This window comes from Anneissia japonica, unplaced genomic scaffold (genome assembly GCF_011630105.1).
Source record: "Anneissia japonica isolate Jap-2015-1 unplaced genomic scaffold, ASM1163010v1 scaffold4760_len149829_cov215, whole genome shotgun sequence".
NCBI classification, from domain to species: domain Eukaryota; kingdom Metazoa; phylum Echinodermata; class Crinoidea; order Comatulida; family Comatulidae; genus Anneissia; species Anneissia japonica.
The window spans coordinates 67,481-88,313 of NW_022749904.1; the positions used below are offsets into that span (position 1 = coordinate 67,481).

The window sequence follows — 20,833 nt, forward strand, 5'->3', positions numbered from 1 at the left end:
ATAATAGTCAATTTCTATAGCAGCAGAACCGTGGGACTGTTCCTATAAATAGTTCTAGAAGAAGCAGGTACTGGCATTAAATTGCGTTTATCCTGTTACTACGAATTTATTCCTCCATACTCATGGCAACAACATGAGTTTGGCCTGGTTATAACACTGGGCGGCGTACAAAGGGTTTGAGCTACGCATAACTCGGCCGGCAGCAAGATCAATGACACGAACACTTTGATTCAGTCTGTATTTCCATAGCAGCAGAGCGTGGGAATGTTCCTATGAATAGTTCTAGAAAAAGCACTATACTGGCATTAAATTGCGTTTATCCCGTCAATATTCATGGCAAAAACATGAGTTTGGCCTGATTATAATACAGTATAAAAGTGTATAGGAAATTTCAGTGGGTTTCGAGTCTCGGTATTCGACATTTCGGTTTTAAATTTTACAGAATAGCTCAATAACAAATGACAAGATATAGTATATTAAAATTAATTTATAATAATGAATGAAACTTATGACAAAACATAGAAAAGAGACTTGTCGATAAATTACAGTACATCAAAATCACGAGATAACCGACGCAAACAAGTAGAACAAAAACGTCGGAAAACAAACCCTAAATCGCGAAATGGAATCGTCCAAATTTTTGATCAGTATCTTGAACCACTCGTCGTCAATGCGAAGAGATTTTAATCCCCAACCACGCGTTGTAGACGGGTATACGCGTTGCTTTATTTTGCGAGGCTCCCTTAGAGAAACAAGACTTTTGGACCAACTCGGGGGTGGGTTACCACTTTGTAATAGCTTCGTAAACAATGTAGCGAGAAAATGATGCGTTGCAGGCAACTTTTTTAGGATACCATAGCCAATGCCATCTGGGCCATGGCTAGATCTAGAGTCTTTCTGGTTCAATAGCAACCTGATGTCCCGTGGCCTAATTGGGTTCATATTAAAAGGAAGTTCAGGTTCTGTAGGGAGGTTTGGATACCATTTAAGATCATCTAAATTAACATCATTCGCGACACTGTATTTCTGTGGGTAGAATTTATTTGCTATATCGGGTCCAAATGTAGGAACATTTCCACGACTACCGATATTGCCGTTGACACATTGTTTAGCAAATCGCCAAAAGTTCTTGTGATACAGTTTTTCATGGTGTTGCTTTCATTCTAGACTTACTTTCAATAATCTGCTTAATATAATTGTGGGCCTTTACAGCTTCGCGAAAGGCTTTTCTATCGGCGTCCGTTGCATTCTTGTCAAATGCCTTTTTGCGAAGTAAGTTCTTTCTATCTTTAGCTTTTTTCAAAGTACTACTTTCGTGTTCAATGTATGGTTTTCCTCCATTGTGTTCCTTGACAAATCCTTCGTTTAGTATTAAAAATTCCACAACAAGTCTATTAGAGCATTCACCAGCCTGGTCTGGAAGAATGGAATTTGTTGATAGGTCATGATGCAAAGGGCCTAGGATATGCTTTAGACTGTTATTATATGCCGCCCAGTCTTCTTTTGATAAAATTGGAGCCTCGAATGAAATTCTCGGCTGGCTTGGTCCAAAGCTGACATGCGAATCACACAATGGTTGGCCTTCCATGTGAATACGCAGGTGGTGTTGATTCAGCTAGCGTTAGGCTAGCGTTTCAGCCTAGCTTGCTTAACACAAAAAACATGTAAAAAATCGGCAAGATGAATTACATAATATCCACAAAATGAGAATGATCCACTATAAAAGAACAAACCACAAATCAAAACAAGCAAGAAACAACAAGGGCTGGAATTGACTCTCATGCAACATTTGCGGCGGAGCTAAAATGAGAGCGACCGACCAGCAGCCGTCCAACCAATGAGTATTATTACAAATGAGTTTAATGAGTAAAATTGTCATTTTATTCATTAATTTATTTCCTTAATCCTTAGTTGCCTTACAGCCACCTGCTGTTTATTCACCATAATTATTTCACTTTTGTTTATATCAACTTGTTTGTAGGCCCGATGATACCTTTTGTTATTATAATTAAGTCATCATGATTAAGTCTGACCAATCGCCTATTAGATACCGTATTATTGTATTGTATTGTTCCAACTTTGCCATAATGTTAATCAGTCATGCTGAAGAGGACCTGAGGTCAGGTCGAAATATTCATGTTGTAATAAAATAGTGTTCTAAAGTCTACTCCGTTTCCTGTTTTTCTTTCTTCTTTATATATATATACACACGCACGCACGCACGCACGCACGCACGCACGCACGCACGCACACACACACACACACACACACACATACGTGTATATGGTGTAAACTGAGGACGTGTGTTAAAAACGTCACAATAGAGGACGCCTCAAATAATGCTTTTTGGGGGAAAAAATATGCATTTTTATACTTTATGTAAAAAGTAATATGTAAATATATAGTTAATAAAATACAAATATTTTTTAAAGTCAATTCGAATTTGTACATATAAATCGAGGACACAACATACATTTTATGAAACACAGTAACGACACACAGGACATGTTTAAAATGCACACAAGCGAGGACACAGGACAACACACAGGACATGTTTAAAATGCACATAAGCGAGGACACAGGACAACACACAGGACATGTTTAAAATGCACACAAGCGAGGACACAGGACAACACACAAGACATATTTAAAATGCAGACAAGCGAGGACACACATATGGTGTAAGCTGAGGACGTGTTTTTAAAAATTCATAATAAAAAAAACGTCCCAAATCATTGTTTTTTATTTTTCAAAGAAAACATACCTTGCTTATATTTTTTGTCGAAAGTGGTATATTAAAAAAAATGATAAATAAAAATTAAACTCAACACAATGAGTATAAAACAAGTATGTCGTCAGTTGTATGCTGAAAGATCAAAGTGTTGCTTTATTTCCTTGGTGTGTATGTTGTACCTTCAATATTGACATACATTCAAATTACTTCAAAAAATATAATTATGCAGTACAGAATTTACAAATCACCTTTCACAAAAAATTTAAAATTAGGCCTAATGTGCTTTTCACAAAAAAACAAAAACAAAAACAAAAAAACAAAACTCGTTATCTGAGGAGTCCTCTATTGTAGCATTTTAAACATATCCTCAATTTACACCATACAGTATATGTGTGTGTCCTCGTTAGTAGTGTAAAATTCCACCTTTTGTGTGTCCTAAGTTGTTCAATAGAAGCTCAGTGTTGCGGTGTGTCCTAATTGATAAGAAGTGAATAACATAATTAGGCCTATTTTCCTATCATTATGACTGATAGTGCTTCTTTAAATTTTGAAACTTGAAACTGGCCCTCTGGGATCTGTGATTCTGTCTTTTGTATGACGTTTAGGATAAAATATTGAGTACTATGCTAGAAAATTAGGAAATGGCTGGAAAACTTGCCCCTGAAATGATAAATGAAAATTAAACTCACCGCAATGAACTGATAAGTTGTTCCGGCCTCCTCCTATTTTCACTGATGTCAAACATGTAACGTTTATTTACTTAACGTTACATAAAGAAGAAACGCAAACAAAATAATTACCAAAATGAAAAGGATAGTAAGAGCAATAATTATTCTTTTTGTGTATTTCTCGAGCCTTCGTATTTGCTCCACATACGTGGGATAACAGACCATTACGTTGTCGGCCATTTTAAACTCACCGCATGTTCGTAAACTTTTCGTGCCGAGAGAGGCGGGCTCTAATTGTGTCATTCACTTCTTATCAAGGGCACACCGCGACACTGAGCTTTTATAGAACAACCTAGGACACACAAGGTGGAATTTTACAATACTAACGAGGACACTCGTCGTGTTTAAAACACATGTCGTGTTTAAAACGCTACAATGGAGGACTCCTCAGATAACGGGTTTTTTTCCCCTTTTTTTTGCTTTGTGAAAAGCATATGATCTTTACATGTGGTGTGAAAAGTGATTTGTGTACTGTATACATATTTTGATGTAATTTGAATTTGTCTGTCAATATTGAGGGTAGGCCTGCACATACACATCAATAAAACAAAGCAACACTCGAGCTTTCAGCATACAATTGAGGACGTACTTGCTTTTACAACTAATGACACATAAAGTGAAAGTTCATTATGCAAAGCAGGACACACAATGTGAAAATGTATTATAAAATTGGACAAACATAAAAGAGTTTATTTCGTTTCTCTGTACAATTTAAAAGGTTAATGAAAAAAAAGCAAAGGATTTCCGCATGTCCGATTTCAGTCTGTCGGCGGTCTGTCAATCATATTCAAGGAGAGGTTCAAATTTATGTAATTGATATACAGTACTGAAAAAAGTAAATTACACAAAGCGTCTATGATTTTCCGGCTTATAGCAGGTTGGTATTCCATATAGTTTTGGTCTATATCCCATCTTACTGTCGATCTGCGTGAAATAAATGTAGAAAAATTGGTTGTATCTTAAGTATATACACTATTCAGCAATAATGAGCAAATTCAGATAATAATTGAACATTTTGAATGTATTTTATTACACTATGTAAACTCTATATTTTTTAAAAGAACATACTTCCTTATTTATTCTTTATATGAAAGGATGTAACAATGTAAACAAACATGCTAACTCCATACAAATTAAAATTCAACTGGAATTTGATAACTTTTATACATGTACAGGCCAATAGAGTTTGCATCAACTATGTACAGAGTGTATTTTAAAACAACGAGGATCAATGCCTACAAGGCATACAATAAATCACGATTTTAATTTAAATTAAAAGCTTAAATTTAAAACGCAATTCAAACCAAAATAAGTAAAGTAATAATGTACTCCTCTGGTCGTCCTGACTTATAGGCTCATTCATTTTTATCATAATTACTTGTAGGCTTTCTTTTCTATGCATAGACCTCTGTGAGCTATTATTGTCACAAAAAAAACAACACTTGTATACGGTATGTATTCGAATTTGGTATTACTTTAAATTCAAAACAAATTTGGAATGTAATTCTAAGCAGAATATATAAAAAAACATCTTTTCTATACCTACTAACTAGGTTTCCGTGGCTACAGCCACAATCTTTCCAATCACTATTCTTACTTTAATTTCAAAGAACATAGGCTAGATTTTAAATTTAATTCAAAGCAGAATATGCAAAAATATTAATGAATCTCTTAGAGTGGTCCTAAGTATTCATTAATTAATGTATGCATTATCTCTATGCCTACTGAACCCTTGTAGCCTACAGTTACAAAAAAGAAAAGCAATGAGATGATTAAAATAGTCCAGATTTTACAATTCTATATAAAATGATCAGAGTGTATTTATGACAATCACTGAGCTTGGCTAGCGTGTCCAAAATAATAGATATTAAAACATTAAACTTTATACCCTTCATTGGTTCAACAGCTTATTATTAAAAAATGAAAAGCACTTGCTGACATTGAAAATCACTATTCTTACTATAAATTTAGAACATCAATTTAAAATGTAATTCAAAACAGAATATATATAGGGTTTATTTCTAAGCCTATTAGACCTTAATGGTAGGCTAGAGAGGCATACAAAATGAAAAGCAATGATGACATGAGTACTTTAAAACAATTCCAAATTTTTCCATTTCAGGAAGGAATAATTTTGTTTTTAAATGTTTAAAATAAACCACATTTTTACAATTCTATATTATAAAATGATCAATGAGGCTATCACTGAACCTGGCATGTCCAAAAAATTAATATCAAATTATTAAACGTTCCCTTCATTGTTTCAAGAGCTTACTATTAAAAAAAAGCAATTGTTGACATTCAAATTTTTCAATCACTATACTTACTAAAAATTTTAGAATATCAATTTAAAATGTAATTCAAAGCGGAATATGTATAAATAATAATGAATATTTTCTGGTGGTCTTGAATATTTATTTTACTACTGTAGGCTTAATTTCTATACCTACTAGACCTCTTTGGCTACAGTCACAAAAAATGAAAAGCACTTGTTAATGTATGTTAATTTTCAAGCACAATTCTTACTTGAAATTTAAAGCATGTATTATAATAATGTGTCTCTTAGGGTGGTCCTGATTATTCATTTTTACTAGAGTTACTGTAGGGTTTTCTATGCTTCTTAAACCTCTGTTGGCTAAAGTCATACAAAATGAAAAGCAATGATGACATGAGTGCGATGACTTGAAAAACAATTCCAAATTTTTCCATTGCAGGAATGGAATAATTGTTTTTCAATGTGTAATATAATCCGATATTACAATTTCATATTATAAAATTATCAGAGTTTATTTATGACAATAAAGGTATCGCTGAATAACTGTAGGCTATGTCTCTGCATACTAGACCTCTGTATGCTCCAGCACAAAAAGAAAACATTTTAAAAGTTTCCAAAATAATAGATTTAAAACTTTAAACAATATACACTTTATTGTTTCAACAGCTTGTTTTTGTTGTTTCGGCAGTAATCCTTTATGTTTTTCCACGTTCTATCCTTTAAAACTGGATATTTTCTTTGCAGATTTGTGATTGTTTCTTTTCCAGGAAGTTTTAGATGCAGCATTGGTGCAATTGTCTGTATTGCTGTGATTTCTGCCTCACTCCATTTTCTTTTAGTGCCCCTGGGTTGGGCATGCTCTACATGTAAAAGGAAAATCAGAAATTACTCAGAATAAGCGGTAGTAAGACAGATTCAGAATATGTCACCCCAATTAATTGCAATCACTGAACCGTATAAATTGAAAAGTTTTAAATTTACCTCTTGCAGAATCCATTGAACCTTCATCTCCGCCAACATTTTCCTTGTCGCTATCAGACTCATCTGAATAGATAATAATATATTTAATACAGATCAATACAGGCTATAGAAAATAAAATTGAGGAAGACTCTACTAGCTGTAGATATGTCTTGTTTATTAACTGCTAATTGTTTATATGTTGTATAATTTTTGGTATTATTGTTGTTATTCATATTCAAAATTTCCTTTTCTATTATTATCTGGTTATGATTTTGTGGTAACAAAATATCTGTGAAATAATGTTCAATAATAATAGTAATAATAATTATTGACAACCAAATGAGTATTCAGATAAAGATAATTTACCGCTAGAGAGATTATTTTCACTTTCGATGGTGATGTTTTGCAGATTTTTCCCTTGCTGAGTAGGCAACTTTCCATTCTCTAAAGAAATAAACAATTTTGATAGCTTAGCCACTCTAAGAACTGTGTCCGGAACTTGGTAGTATTGTCGATGTACTCGTAAGTCATGACCCATAAAAGAGGCCAGCAAGTTCAGCTCGTTTTCACTTAATGAAAGAATCTGAGATGAAGTTGCGACATGTTTCCTCAGCTTAGTAGATCTGAATACGTCTTCATTCCCAAGTTGTGCCAAAGCTGCATGCTTTCTTAGACAATCAGATCCTCTTATGTGTCCACTGCTTGAATACATTGAACAAGCAAACAAAAATACATTACTCTCTGCCACTCCGATTGTACGTCTTTTCTCAACTAGTAATTCCAGTCTCTCAATCATCTCCTTTGACAACAACACTGGCACAGTTCTCCCTTTTTTCCCTACGATCTCAACAAGTTGCAGTATCTTACAAAGATTAAGTTCCAACTTGCTAAGAATACACATATCATCAGGATTGGCATGATGTCTATTTTCAAAGTCTTCCAACTTCATTTTCGAAACTTCTCCTTGACGCCTTCTGTTAAAAATAATTACTTGACAGAGAACAATTTCGTTTAGGTTTCTCCATGCATTACTACAACTGTTACCATCATCAGCCCGCACAATACGAGCTTCCTCTTCCCCAACATCATGCAGATATGTTTTCATTTTCACAACATCTGCATTGGTAGGTAGGATTAGCGGCTTATTGCGCTTCGTCTCTGCAAGTGTTCTAAGTGCATGTGATGACACATTTACATCCCAATTCATTTCTATTACACTCATGAAGTTGTTAGCAATCTCAGCAGCTTCTTTGTTGTTTACCTCCAATGCTCTTGATTTCATTATTAATGCACATTTGTTGAGTGAATGTCCAATTTTCAGTGCTAGTGATGGGACTTTATAGGTATAATTTTCCTTGTTATAACCGGCAATGTCATTGACTGCTGTCACAATGTCTCTTACTTTTGTAGGGTGTATGAATGAATCTAAAGAGGCATTTGGCTGTTTAACATTCTTTCTAAGTTGCAGTAGTAACCTACCCAGCTCTCTTAATTTTGTTTTCAGATAATTGTACTGTTCCACATCATGACCAAGCTTTAAAACTTCCCTCATACCAAAGTCTAATATTAGATTATCACTCTTTAATGCCATAAATACATCATCTACCTTCATATGCACTAGTACTTTATTTAATTCCACTGAAATTCCAGTTGCTGGTGGTTTCAGTAACTTGCTGTCTTTGACTCTCCTGCCGTGCAGCTTTTGTTTGGTATTTGTTTGATTCTCTTCCTTTTTGGGCAGAAGTGAACATTTATGTTTCCAGAGGTCTCTGAGAACATAGTAACCCATACAATGAGGACATGGTCCATAATCATCAGGGCTGACATTGCTATCTGTTGGCCTGTAAGCAACCAGTAGATCTCCTTCTCCTTTTCTAATTACTTTACAATTGTGTATGTGATTCCCTAAATTACGAATTTTACACAACATTTGACTTCTTTTTTCAGGAGACTTCTCTAAGCTCAAAAGAATGATATCTCTTTCACTTTTATGCATAGATTCTAGATGTCTTGGAAGTTTAGCAAAAGATTTTTCACAGAAACAGCACCATTGCTTCTTGTCCCATTTTCTTTGTCCAACATTTGATGTTGATAAAACCTTTATTGTGTTTGGTTCATGAACTTTTTTTGTATTTGTATGTATATTCTCTAACCTTGGAAGGGTGGCTAACACAGGAATTACATATGAACTATCCGAATCTTCTGCTTGTTCATCTACATCCGAACTATCTGAATCATCTACATATGAACTATCTGAATTTACTGCTCGTTCATCTACATCCAAACTATCCGAATCTTCTGCTCGTTCATCTACACCCAAAATAGCTGAATTTTGTACTCGTTCTTCTATATCCATACTATCTGAATCTTCTGCTATTTCATCTACATCCGAACTATCTGAAGCTTGTACTTGTTCATGTACATCCAAACTATCTGAATTTTCTACTCGTTCTTCTATATCCATACTATCTGAATCTTCCGCTCCTTCATCTACATCCACACTATCTGCAGCTTCTACTTGTTCTTCTATAGCCATACTATCTAAATATTCTACTCCTTCATCTACATCCGAAGTGTCTAAATCATCTGCCCGTTCACCTACATCCGAACTATCTGAAGCTTCTTCTTGCTCATCTACATCCAAACTATCTAAATCATCTGCCCGTTCACCTACATCCGAACTATCTGAAGCTTCTTCTTGCTCATCTACATCCAAACTATCTGAATCCTCTACTCGTTCATCTACATCCAAACTATCTGAAGCTCCTCGTTCATCTACGTCCAAACTATCTGAAGATTTTACTTGTTCATCTACATCCAAACTATCTGAAGCTTTTACTTGTTCATCTACATCTAAACTATCTGCATCCTCTACTCGTTCATCTACATCCAAACTATCTGAAGCTTCTACTCGTTCATCTACATCCAAACTATTCAAAGCTGCTACTTGTTCATCTACATTCAAATTATCTGAAGCTTTTACTTGTTCATCTATATTTATACTATCTGAATCTTCTGCTTCTTCATCTAAATCCAAACTGTCTGAATCATCTGCTCTTTCACCTACATCCAAACTATCTGAAGCTTCTTCTTGCTCATCTACATCCAAACCATCTGAATCATCTGCTTGTTTATCTACATCTTTATTGTCCGAGTCATTAGAAATCTACGTTAAAAAATATAAATTAAATATGAAATGTAATAAAAAATACAACTAGATGGATTTATTCAGTTTACACCTAGGATAACCCACAGAAGTCTAAGAATTACATGTCAAATTCACTTAAATTTGAATGGGAATCAACCAATTAAAAACACATAGATATTATTAGGGAATAGGCATAATATTACAGCTCTTTAAGTGTGTTATCTATCTTGTAGACTATTCTGCAGGCTATGTTCATACACGGTAGCTAACAGTTAGCAGGATCTGGATCCTGCTAACTGTTAGCTGCAGTGTGTTCATACAAGGCAATTCCCAATCCAGATACCAAGAATGATGACTGAATCACTGGCAAATAGGAAACTGGAAATTGGAAACACGTAACTTGCTAACCGATAACGCTCGCCAACAGTTAGTGTATTCGGACCCTGGTAACAGTTATCGCTAACCGATAGGGCATTCACACATAGGTGCTAACGGTTAGCGTTAACGGTTAGCTCCTTACCCGGATACTAGGGCTTTTATGTGAACTTGACCGCAGTGTTTTTAAAGAAATATATTTAAAATGTAGGTTTTATATAGGGGTTATATGTGAAAATAAAAAACACTAAAAAATTAATTATACAAACCACTGCTTGAATGACATAAAAATGTAGAAATTTCAGTGTAGCACTGTAGTGAGAATAATTACAAATACTAGGATAGAAAACGTATGCTAATTAATTGAGCTAGCCTTGCCTGGGCCTAACCTAGACGATTTTCTGATCGGTGTATAGGCCGCAAGCCGAATTTCAGAGTTTAAATCGCGTATAAAATTTGCGGCTTATACACTGGAATATATAGTAATAAAATAATAACAAATATACTGTGTTTTATAGTTAATGGGATAAACTGTATAATACTGTAAATGTATAAATAATTGTCTGTTAGAATTACTTCATAGATAGAAGAATGGTTCAACCAGGAGCTTCAAATTACAAGGTAATTTCACTCACCTGCTTTGCGGAACTCAGATAAATATAAGTAATAAAACAAAACAAGTATGTACTCACTTGATGTTCAAACAAATATCTTGTTAGTCTATCTTCATGGTATTGAACTTTATACTTGCCTATAAAAAGAACATGACAATAATGCTGCACATAACACGCTCTACTGTATTTCGTATCTGTCTACAGTACATTGCAAAAGTGGAATCAATAATGCCACAATTAATGGTCAATTTTTCATTGAAAATAAATTCATTTTGAATAAGACAAGCACTACCAAAGGTCAAGTATTCATATTTTTACTTACAAATCATTCAGGATATGAAAAACAAATTCTTTAAAAATTTACATATCCACTGTCAGTTTGAAAAAAGCACTTCAAACAATAAATATTATACAATAAATATGGAATCATGCTGTCAAAATTCTTCCAGAAGTGCTATCAATTCAATATTCAATATTATAACGCACCAAATAGATCCCACTTATTTGATTGGTTGATTTGGTACCACATGACATTAGTTATCTTTCTCATTTCACAACTCATGAAAATTCTGTTCCATCATGCACTTTTTTTCCATCCATTGCACATTGCCTATGGGCAATTCCATGAAAGTGCTATGGGCAATTCCATGAAAATGTGGACATGGACCAACAAATTAAAGTTAATGTAATGAAGCCAAATGTCATCAATTTGATTTGTATACAAGTGTGTGGAAACACTAAATACCAATAGTTTACATGCTGTCTACGCAAAATCTGAGCCGAAAACTGAAATGATGCAAACTAATAATTCAAAATTTAACTGAAAATAATGCAATTTTCCAACACATGTTATTAAATCCACAGGAAGGTTTTCGATTCAATTTGTACTTTGTCATATTTGACATAATTTTCATGTGAAAAAAAGTTTTAAAAATAATATTAATTCAGTTAAGTTACAGCAGCATGCCATCTGTAAATATTTGCATCGGACCATGCTAAAAATTTGCGCAAAATATGTGCGGAATTAGGCCCTCATTTTTACATGGATTTCTAGTCTAGCCTAGGCCTAGGTTTTGCGCGGAGCCTTACACCAGGTCAGAACTAGGCCAGACTAGCTACAGTAGGCCTAAGCTGAACCGATTTGAGCAGATGGGCCCCGCCTGAGGGTGGGGGTGAGGTAAAATGTTGGTCTGTGGCCAGTGGTCATCAAGCTTATAACTAAGCCATATTCCCACAGCAGGCGACAGGCCTTACTTTTTTAACAGTCTGGGAAACTTGTTGCTTGGAAGATGATCAAATGATCTCATGACGAAATTCTTCCCCTTAGAAGAAACGGTCACTGGTGGGTTGGATTATTGATTGCTAATTGCCTGCATGCTGCCTAAACGGCCTTCCCAACTTGTAAAGACCTTGGTTGGTGAAAATCGGACACAGTTCAGTCTCATCATATAGGTCAAATTTCAGAAAGTTTAATTATACACAAATTCCAAATCTAATGTTATTATTTAAAACATAAATTGTTTTTATCCAAAACCAAAATTTGACGATAATTAATGAAAAAGACAGTGGCTGTTTGTGCATTTACTTTACGTTTTTCCCGAAATTGTCCGAACGTAAACCGTGACACAGCGATCGGGACTAGGCCAAAAAGATGCATCAATATTTTATTAGTTCTCCAATAAAAAGATAGTAATTTTGGACATTTCCAATACACATATGTACTGAATATGACATGGTGTATTGGTGTTTATGCTGGCCTAAATAAATATAAGAATACGATTCTTTCTAGCCTGTCTATCTTTTATATTTTATGATCGTGTGTACGGCAATGTTTACTCACACATTCCCGGCTATCCAGGGGCTATTCTACAGCTGAAGTATTTTAATCTAGGCTCAAAAAAGTAGTGAGTCTCTATTTTATAGGGCCTCCGAATCGAGCGATGAATATTTAGTTGACTATTAGAATTTAGGTACAGAGAATAAGTCGTCATATTAAAATCAAATATGCTAAACTGATTTTATAACTGATGCTGTATCTTCATTGCATACGAATTATATAGACGATTGCTCGCTCTCACGGCCTGTGCACAACAAGAAGCAAGCCATGTGCTTGAGTAGCGGGCGATTTAGAACCGTCCATTTTGCGGCAGGGTATTCATTTTGTATTATAACGATAAATACACATGTTAAATATCATATTTAAACATGTGTATTAATCATTATAATACACATGTTTAATTATATTAATATTTAAACATGTTTATTAATCGTTATAATACACATGTTCAAATATTTTTATAATAAACTTCACTGGGTACACAATGGTTCGGTGTTGGGATGTCTGTGGTAGTAGGCTACGATCTTATTACTTTTGTTTGTTATGCATCGTAATTTTCCCGATTTTTAGGGGTGAAAACAATTTGTATTTTCTTTTTAATTATAGTATAAACAAGAACATTTCCCAAAAAAAAAAAAAATTTTGCGAGAAAATCAGCTGCTTCTGTTTGTTACGAACTGCCACACCTAACTATGCGCTCCCGATTATCAGATTATAACTTTACTTTTTATTGAAAATGTAGGAATATGTTTAAGAGAGTATTAATTGTTGTACTAGCTAGATTGTAGGTATTAATTATGTTTACCGTGCCAGACCATTGTAAACGAAACATCCCTCGCTCATCAGTAATCTTCCTAGGCCTAAATACAATACACTACGTGACCTTCGCGAGCCGCCGGCAGCGGGTAATAAATTTGAGGTAAACAGTGAACCTGTCACCCGACCTGTCACAAGTGACAGGGGGTTGGATGATCGATTATCCGAGTTGGTCGGGTACCAGGACTGAAATCGCTAAGGGAAGATTTTCGGCATGTGGATCTATTTAGGTGTGTTATAAAGCAAATTATGAATGTTTTGTATTCGTGCAATGAGAAGAATATTTTCACGAGCTGAAATATTGACTGTTGAACAGTCAATCTTTCAACTCGTGAAAATATTCTTCTCATTGCACTCATAAACATTCATTATTTGTATATTAACCCATAAAAAAGGTGTATTAAGATGAAAACAATGTTACTGAGAATTTTCTGATTTATTTTCACTTTGATCCTCTATATAATCGATGAACCAAATTAAAATAATAAATAAATAAATAAACAATATATTTTATGATCTTAGACCATGAATATAAAACAAAGAATACTATATTGGTGGCCCAAAGTGAAAATCAGTAAATATTTGTTGCATGCTTTTAATAGTGAAAATTGATGCCTACCTCTAATAAACTCCTTTATGCTGGCTGGGTGCCATGTTCCACTTGGTGGCCATAAGGCCATAACTCTATCACCTACTGCAAACTAAAAATCAAGCAATATCTTAAAAACACTGTATAAAAACATTTACCATACATCAATAATATGAAACGAAAGAATTATTCCGTCCCATAAGAACACAAAGATAAATAAACACACACCGTCAGCAAGCATTAAAGAATTTTGTGGCTCAGTCTATATTTAAATTCTCTTGAATTTGCATTAATACACTCACAAAAACTGTCTTTGTGAGTTTTTATTGAAAAAACAAAATTAAGTAAAAGCAAGCTTGGTTTATACAGTAGTTTAAGTGATTTAATGCCAGTTAATCACACTCAGTGACACAGATTGAATGTTATAATGGCCTTAATTATTGTTTTATACTACAAATTCACAAAATTTACAGCATTCATTTTGAAAAGAAGCCCCAACCCCCCTCTTTGCTTTGCACAAATAGCCTAAAAAAGAAGAACATCTCGAAAAGAAGCCCATCTCGAAAAGCTCCTCCAAATTTTGCAAAAAAACAAAAAAGAAGCCCAGGACTTCAATGTTTTACAATATACCATAATCAACCAGTTTTAAAAACAATTTATGGCGGTGGTGGACATGACTATCAAAGTTTTGGAATAAAAAAAAATGTTTTCACTTGGTTTTAGTCCTAAAATAGTGTGACAAACTTAATGACATTATACTTACATTCCCCTGCACCTGCCTTCTTCGTCTACCTTGTTGCATCGTACTTGCATAGAATAATCTGTAATTAAAATTATTAATGAATCATTTTCGAAAATTAAATAGTCAGGGCAAGTTTGAGAAGATTGTGGATATGTAAAAATTTAAGGTGATAAATTTGTCAATTAAACTGGGGGTTTTCATGAGACAGATGCAGGATGTTTTATGGATGTTGCCCAAGATCTTCCTGAGGGGAATAATTATAAAAAATAAATTTGATGAAATATTTCATAATATTAAATAATTGGCACTCCCTGTGATCTTCATGATTAGGTACTTTTTGAGAATTTGGCAATTCTCAATTTCATGTAAGAAAACATATTAGTAGGCAGCTGTGCCTATATATGGAATAAAAATCTTACATATGTTTTCCGACTTTGAGGCTTAGTGTTCGCACATACAGGTCAGGCCTTAGCAGTTATCTATTAAAATTTAATTGTATGATTGTCATCTATGCATCTAATCAAATATTAAGGCAAATTTAGGCTAATTCAACATTGAGTAGTGTACTTAGGCCACCAAATTAAAAAAAAATTGTGTTGGCCACATTTTGTGAAAATAAAAAAAATGAGTGGGTTGGTAGAAAAATTGTTATTTTTTTAAACAAAAATACAACAAAGACCATTTATAAATCTATATTGAAGAACAAGATATTCGCAACACTGTCGCATTACCTACCGTCGCAAGATAAAAGCCCATTCTGGCCATTTTACCTCATAAAACACATATTTTTTGTTGTAGTTAAAAAGAAAATGCCGACCCTCAATTTCAAGCATTTTGGGTTGGTTGGGCATGGCCAGCACAATATTGTTTTTTTTTATTTGGCCTTATCAAAATGCAATTTAAGTTTTACTTCCGTGTTTACATTATTCTGGGACTTACGTTGAAGGTAAGTTTACAAATCGTGAGTGGCACATCAAATTAAAGCGCTTTGTATTAACGTCATAATCATGGGAAAACGATAAAATAATAGTAGTAACAATGATTTTATTGTTTTTCAATAATTATGATTTCATTTGAATGGACTTGTCAAGACATTTTGTTATCATACACAGATAAATCGTTATTGAATCATCTTAGTGTAAAAACCTCGCTCATGTCTTTTATTTACTAATACTATACAACAATTGCTTTTAACTCTTTATCATTATCTTTGCAAGTAAACAGGCCTTAAACAGCCCAGTGAACTAGGCCCTAGTTTAGTTTTCTTTGCCTTAGGCAGGGCCGGCAAGAGGGGAAACTGTAACAGGGGCAAGGGTTAGTGATAAAAGCCCATTCTGGCCATTTTACCTCATAAAACACATATTTTTTGTTGTAGTTAAAAAGAAAATGCCGACCCTCAATTTCAAGCATTTTGGGTTGGTTGGGCATGGCCAGCACAATATTGTTTTTTTTTATTTGGCCTTATCAAAATGCAATTTAAGTTTTACTTCCGTGTTTACATTATTCTGGGACTTACGTTGAAGGTAAGTTTACAAATCGTGAGTGGCACATCAAATTAAAGCGCTTTGTATTAATGTCATAATCATGGGAAAACGATAAAATAATAGTAGTAACAATGATTTTATTGTTTTTCAATAATTATGATTTCATTTGAATGGACTTGTCAAGACATTTTGTTATCATACACAGATAAATCGTTATTGAATCATCTTAGTGTAAAAACCTCGCTCATGTCTTTTATTTACTAATACTATACAACAATTGCTTTTAACTCTTTATTGTTATCTTTGCAAGTAAACAGGCCTTAAACAGCCCAGTGAACTAGGCCCTAGTTTAGTTTTCTTTGCCTTAGGCAGGGCCGGCAAGAGGGGAAACTGTAACAGGGGCAAGGGTTATGTGTGGGGCCCCAGCCAGTTACAAGTGTGAAGCGCGAGAAAGATAGCACCAAAACCAAAAAAAAAAAAAATGTTGAAGGGGCCCACTGTAAATCTGGAGGGCCCATGAGACCCATGCTAGGTATGTTAGAAGAGTGACGTCACGGGCTGTTATCGTTGTCGCGACGCCGATGCTGATTGTTTTGGTTTTGCATCTTGCATCCAGATTAGAGAAAATCGTATTAAATCGTTTATTGGTTACATTCGCTAACCTTTGAACTTATTTACAAAGTAAACAGGTCAAAGTTTACTTGCACTATTTAAAAATATTTTTTTCATTGATCGGTCATGGAGTTACAGTGTACGGAACTTTTTCTTTGAAATAAAGCATCATTTACACATATTTTGTAAGCTCTGTAAATTTTAAAAACCATCCTGTAATTTTAAGAATTATATATTTAATATCTATGCCAAGTATGAATTAGATCTGATGCTACTCAACAATTTTTTTGATTTTTTTCAAATCTTACGACTCTCGAGTCCGATGCATAAAAATGTCCGCTGATCGAAAGATGTGTACATTGGAGGATGATTCAAACGGCATAATTGTTATTAAATTTACACATAAAATCTGTATTACTGATGAATATGTCCAATATAATCATTGCTTAGTATTATATAATAGAATATTTTAAAAGATTCTGATTTATTATAATGATATTTTGCGATTAATATACCCGTGTATAATTGAGAATTACCGTCACGAAATTGCATATGGCGTCTTATTTGGCAATTCTGGCCTGTAATTGGTCTGTATAGATCACTTGACATTGAATTTGAAATTTGATTGGATGATATGTGTTGTTGACAGGAATATAGAGCACAAGCATCCTGGTGTTGCATAGGCCTACATTAATAGTTTTAAACAATTAAAAATAATAATACCCCTGTAGTAATAATAAATTAGTCAAATAATGCATGTATAGATCAAAGCAATATAGTACCTAATTAACTTCTTTTTTTTTTTTCAAGGTATACACAATGAGAATTGACAAATTAGTAAAAAGGTCACAAACTTTGTATACTATAACACCTGTAGCAAAATTTTCACCATAATTAAATATTTTTAAAAATCATTAAAAATCAACCATACAACCAAATTTAATTTTGTAAACGTTTTTAATGTTATACCACTTGGTAGAATTTGTGATATCAGTATTGTGGACATCCAATCAAATTTAATTTTTTTTTAACATACCTAATGTAGCTGGTATCTGGGGGGTTCATTCACTGATGACATCGGCAAGCCGACTACATTCACTGAGAGACGCGCTTGGCGTTCCATAGAAATGACCGGCGGCTCAACTTGTCGGCGGCTCAACCGGTCATATCCCGCCTAGAGCCTAGCCTAGGCCCTGCCTGTGCCTAAGCCTACCTGAATTTGCAGTTGTATGTAAACAATATGCTAAGCTGCTAAACACCATCGCTGCTGAAGCAATCCCACTGGCTTGATTCACTGGCTTATTAACACACCGACTTAATTTTCTCGAACATGAAGATATTTCTCTACATCGCGTTGCGCTTTTGAGTACTGAGGTGTAACTTCTAGCAAATCGACAAGACAATAATTGTTTAGCCTGTGAACTTTTTACTCTAAAAACATTTGATATCAATTGTACCAAACGCGTGCACGTCGCCATCATTTTTTTTATTTTTATGAATAGGATAGTGCCCTCTCGATAGAGTTTGTCACCGACATCATGAGAGGGCGCTAGACTTAAATTTTCTGATTTTTTGCAGCTTTTCTGCAGAGCTGATAGAGGGTACCTAGCAAAGATCTTTAATATAATATAATATAATATTTATTGAAATTACACTTTTACATCAGTGGCAGCACACAAGAAAGTGGCGCAGTCAAACTTAAACTAATGAACAAATAGTAAAAACAACAACTTAAAGCTAAACAAATGAAAGAACTTATGTTCAAAGAGTAAAACAACAACTTAAAGCTAAACAAATGAAAGAACTTAACTAAAGAATATACAACTTAGATCTAAAATAAATCATGAACATCCCTCACCCTCCCCACACAAATAATGTACATAATACACATTACGTGCATACAGTACCCCACCCAAAAATGTGTGTATATATCTTTATAAACACAAGATATAGCGTTCTCCGCGATTTACGCGTAACAAATAGAAGCGTCGGTCAAGGTTCAAAAGTTTCCAATTTAGCAAGAGGGCGCCATTCATGCGCTATTATACCAAAGAGAAAAAGTAATCAGTTTTGGAAGAGGGCATCCTATCTGTTGCCCTGGATCTGAGATGGTTCCTGTTCTGCTGTTCACAGGATTGATACCCAAGGTAAAGTCGCGCGGTGACGGTATGGTCAGAGCGGTCAAGGGTCAACATTTTCCAATTTAGCAAGATGGCACCATTCATGCCTTATTACAGAATTTGCACGCGTAAACCGCGGAGAACGCTATCTTGTGTTTATATAATCTTTGGTACCTAGATAAAGAGAGTTTAGCCAACTTCGCGCATGGCGCCATGTTGTTACCAAACAGCGTGCGCGCGTATATTCTGTTCATGAGGACAATTCAATTAAGTGATTTTAATGTATCATCGTAAATGTCATATGTAATCATATTTACCTAACTTTGAAATTAATTAATCAACGCGCTGTATTATTTTGAGAAAATAAAGTGAGGACGATTCTTTATATTTCGTTACGATTATCTTTTTGTTTTGAAAGTCTCATCCAGGCCTACGCCTAGTCTCTCGCAGGCCTCTCTATCTAGCCTAGCGAGGCTTCCTAGCCTCTAGTGAGAACATTTTTATACAATAAATTTGCCTAGGCCTAATCATAATCAAGAAGCTAGGCCTATGTAAGTAACAAAATATCTATCCCCACCCATAGTTTCCATTACAACCCTGTTATAGAGTCATTACATTTGGCTTTATTTAGTACTCAGCTGGACCATAGAGCTGGACTACTAATACCTCCTATGAGGGGCTTGCACATTAATCATATAATTTTTCAGTGCAGCATCTATGACAAGTAGAAATAATATTTTCCATATCGAAATTCTGTTTCTAAATAAAATGAGCATTATAAGTTTTGAGATACAGTATTGTAAGGAAAAATTATTGCTTTTATTTTTAATTTTCTTTTTCTACTTTTTTACAATTATATGCATAAATATGTAGGATCATAAATTGTATGTTATGCTGGATGATTCTCCTTCACGTGTATTCACAATCTGTAGAATAAACTTCATGTGTATTCACAATCTGTAGAATAATTTAAGACTCAACAAGTAGTTTATCTTGTTATTTAATGCCTTAAGGAAGTCAGGATTTTAAGATTTAACCGCATCTCTTCATCATAGTTATTATAAATTTTACATTTCTAAAAGTTACAATCTCAAATCAAAACAAATTTTAATTAAAATCAAAGAAAATAGTGTATGTTAAACAGTTATATGAGATTGCACTGCCGCAGTGCGAAAATAATGTTGTTTTATCGGCACCACCGCCAATTTTATTTTTACTAGATTAAGTGAGACAGAGGTGTCAAAATTATATTAAAGATGATGTTGAGGGCGCCTATTCGAGAGGAGGTTTGTGGAGGAGCTAACTTATTATTAGCATAATTTCCCATCAGCCTTTGGCAAACTTTATTTAGCATCACTGGTCATACTGAACAAACTGGTATTTCCATCTTACTGAATTGCTGGGCTTAATCGAGAAAGTTGCTAATTTGAGAGGGAGCTTATTAAAATTCTACATTTAACATGATTTAGAATAATTTTCCTTCAGCGTTTGACATAATTTTTTTCGCATTACTAGTCACACTGCAGAAACGAGTATTTCCAGTTTTATTAAATTGCTTTTGCTAGGCGTAGTTCGGTTGATTTATTTTGTCTTCTTTCATATTCAGCATTTAATTTTTATTTATGTGACTCATTGTAATTAAATACATTTAAAAACAAAACAAAAACAAAACATTTGCTGTTTTCCATCGGCAACTACCGCAAATTTAATTTTGAGTAAGACACAGCTGTCAAAATGTTATTGAAGATTATGTTATTATTATGCTTTATTAGGTGAGGGCCAGTGGCTGTGTCTTATA

At 34.2% G+C, this 20,833-nt stretch overlaps 1 protein-coding gene across 1 annotated transcript; it reads right to left on the reverse strand.

The window, feature by feature from the left end:
* Nucleotides 1–6,384: 6,384 nt before the first annotated feature.
* LOC117121225 lies at nt 6,385–14,894 on the reverse strand. Its single transcript, XM_033266353.1, has 6 exons — nt 14,841–14,894; nt 14,108–14,189; nt 10,914–10,972; nt 7,065–7,142; nt 6,719–6,781; nt 6,385–6,597 (listed from the first exon to the last, which is right to left on the reverse strand). The coding sequence occupies exons 1-6, from the start codon at nt 14,877–14,879 to the stop codon at nt 6,511–6,513; spliced, it is 408 nt and encodes a 135-aa protein (XP_033122244.1). The 5' UTR covers nt 14,880–14,894; the 3' UTR covers nt 6,385–6,510.
* Nucleotides 14,895–20,833: the final 5,939 nt, after the last annotated feature.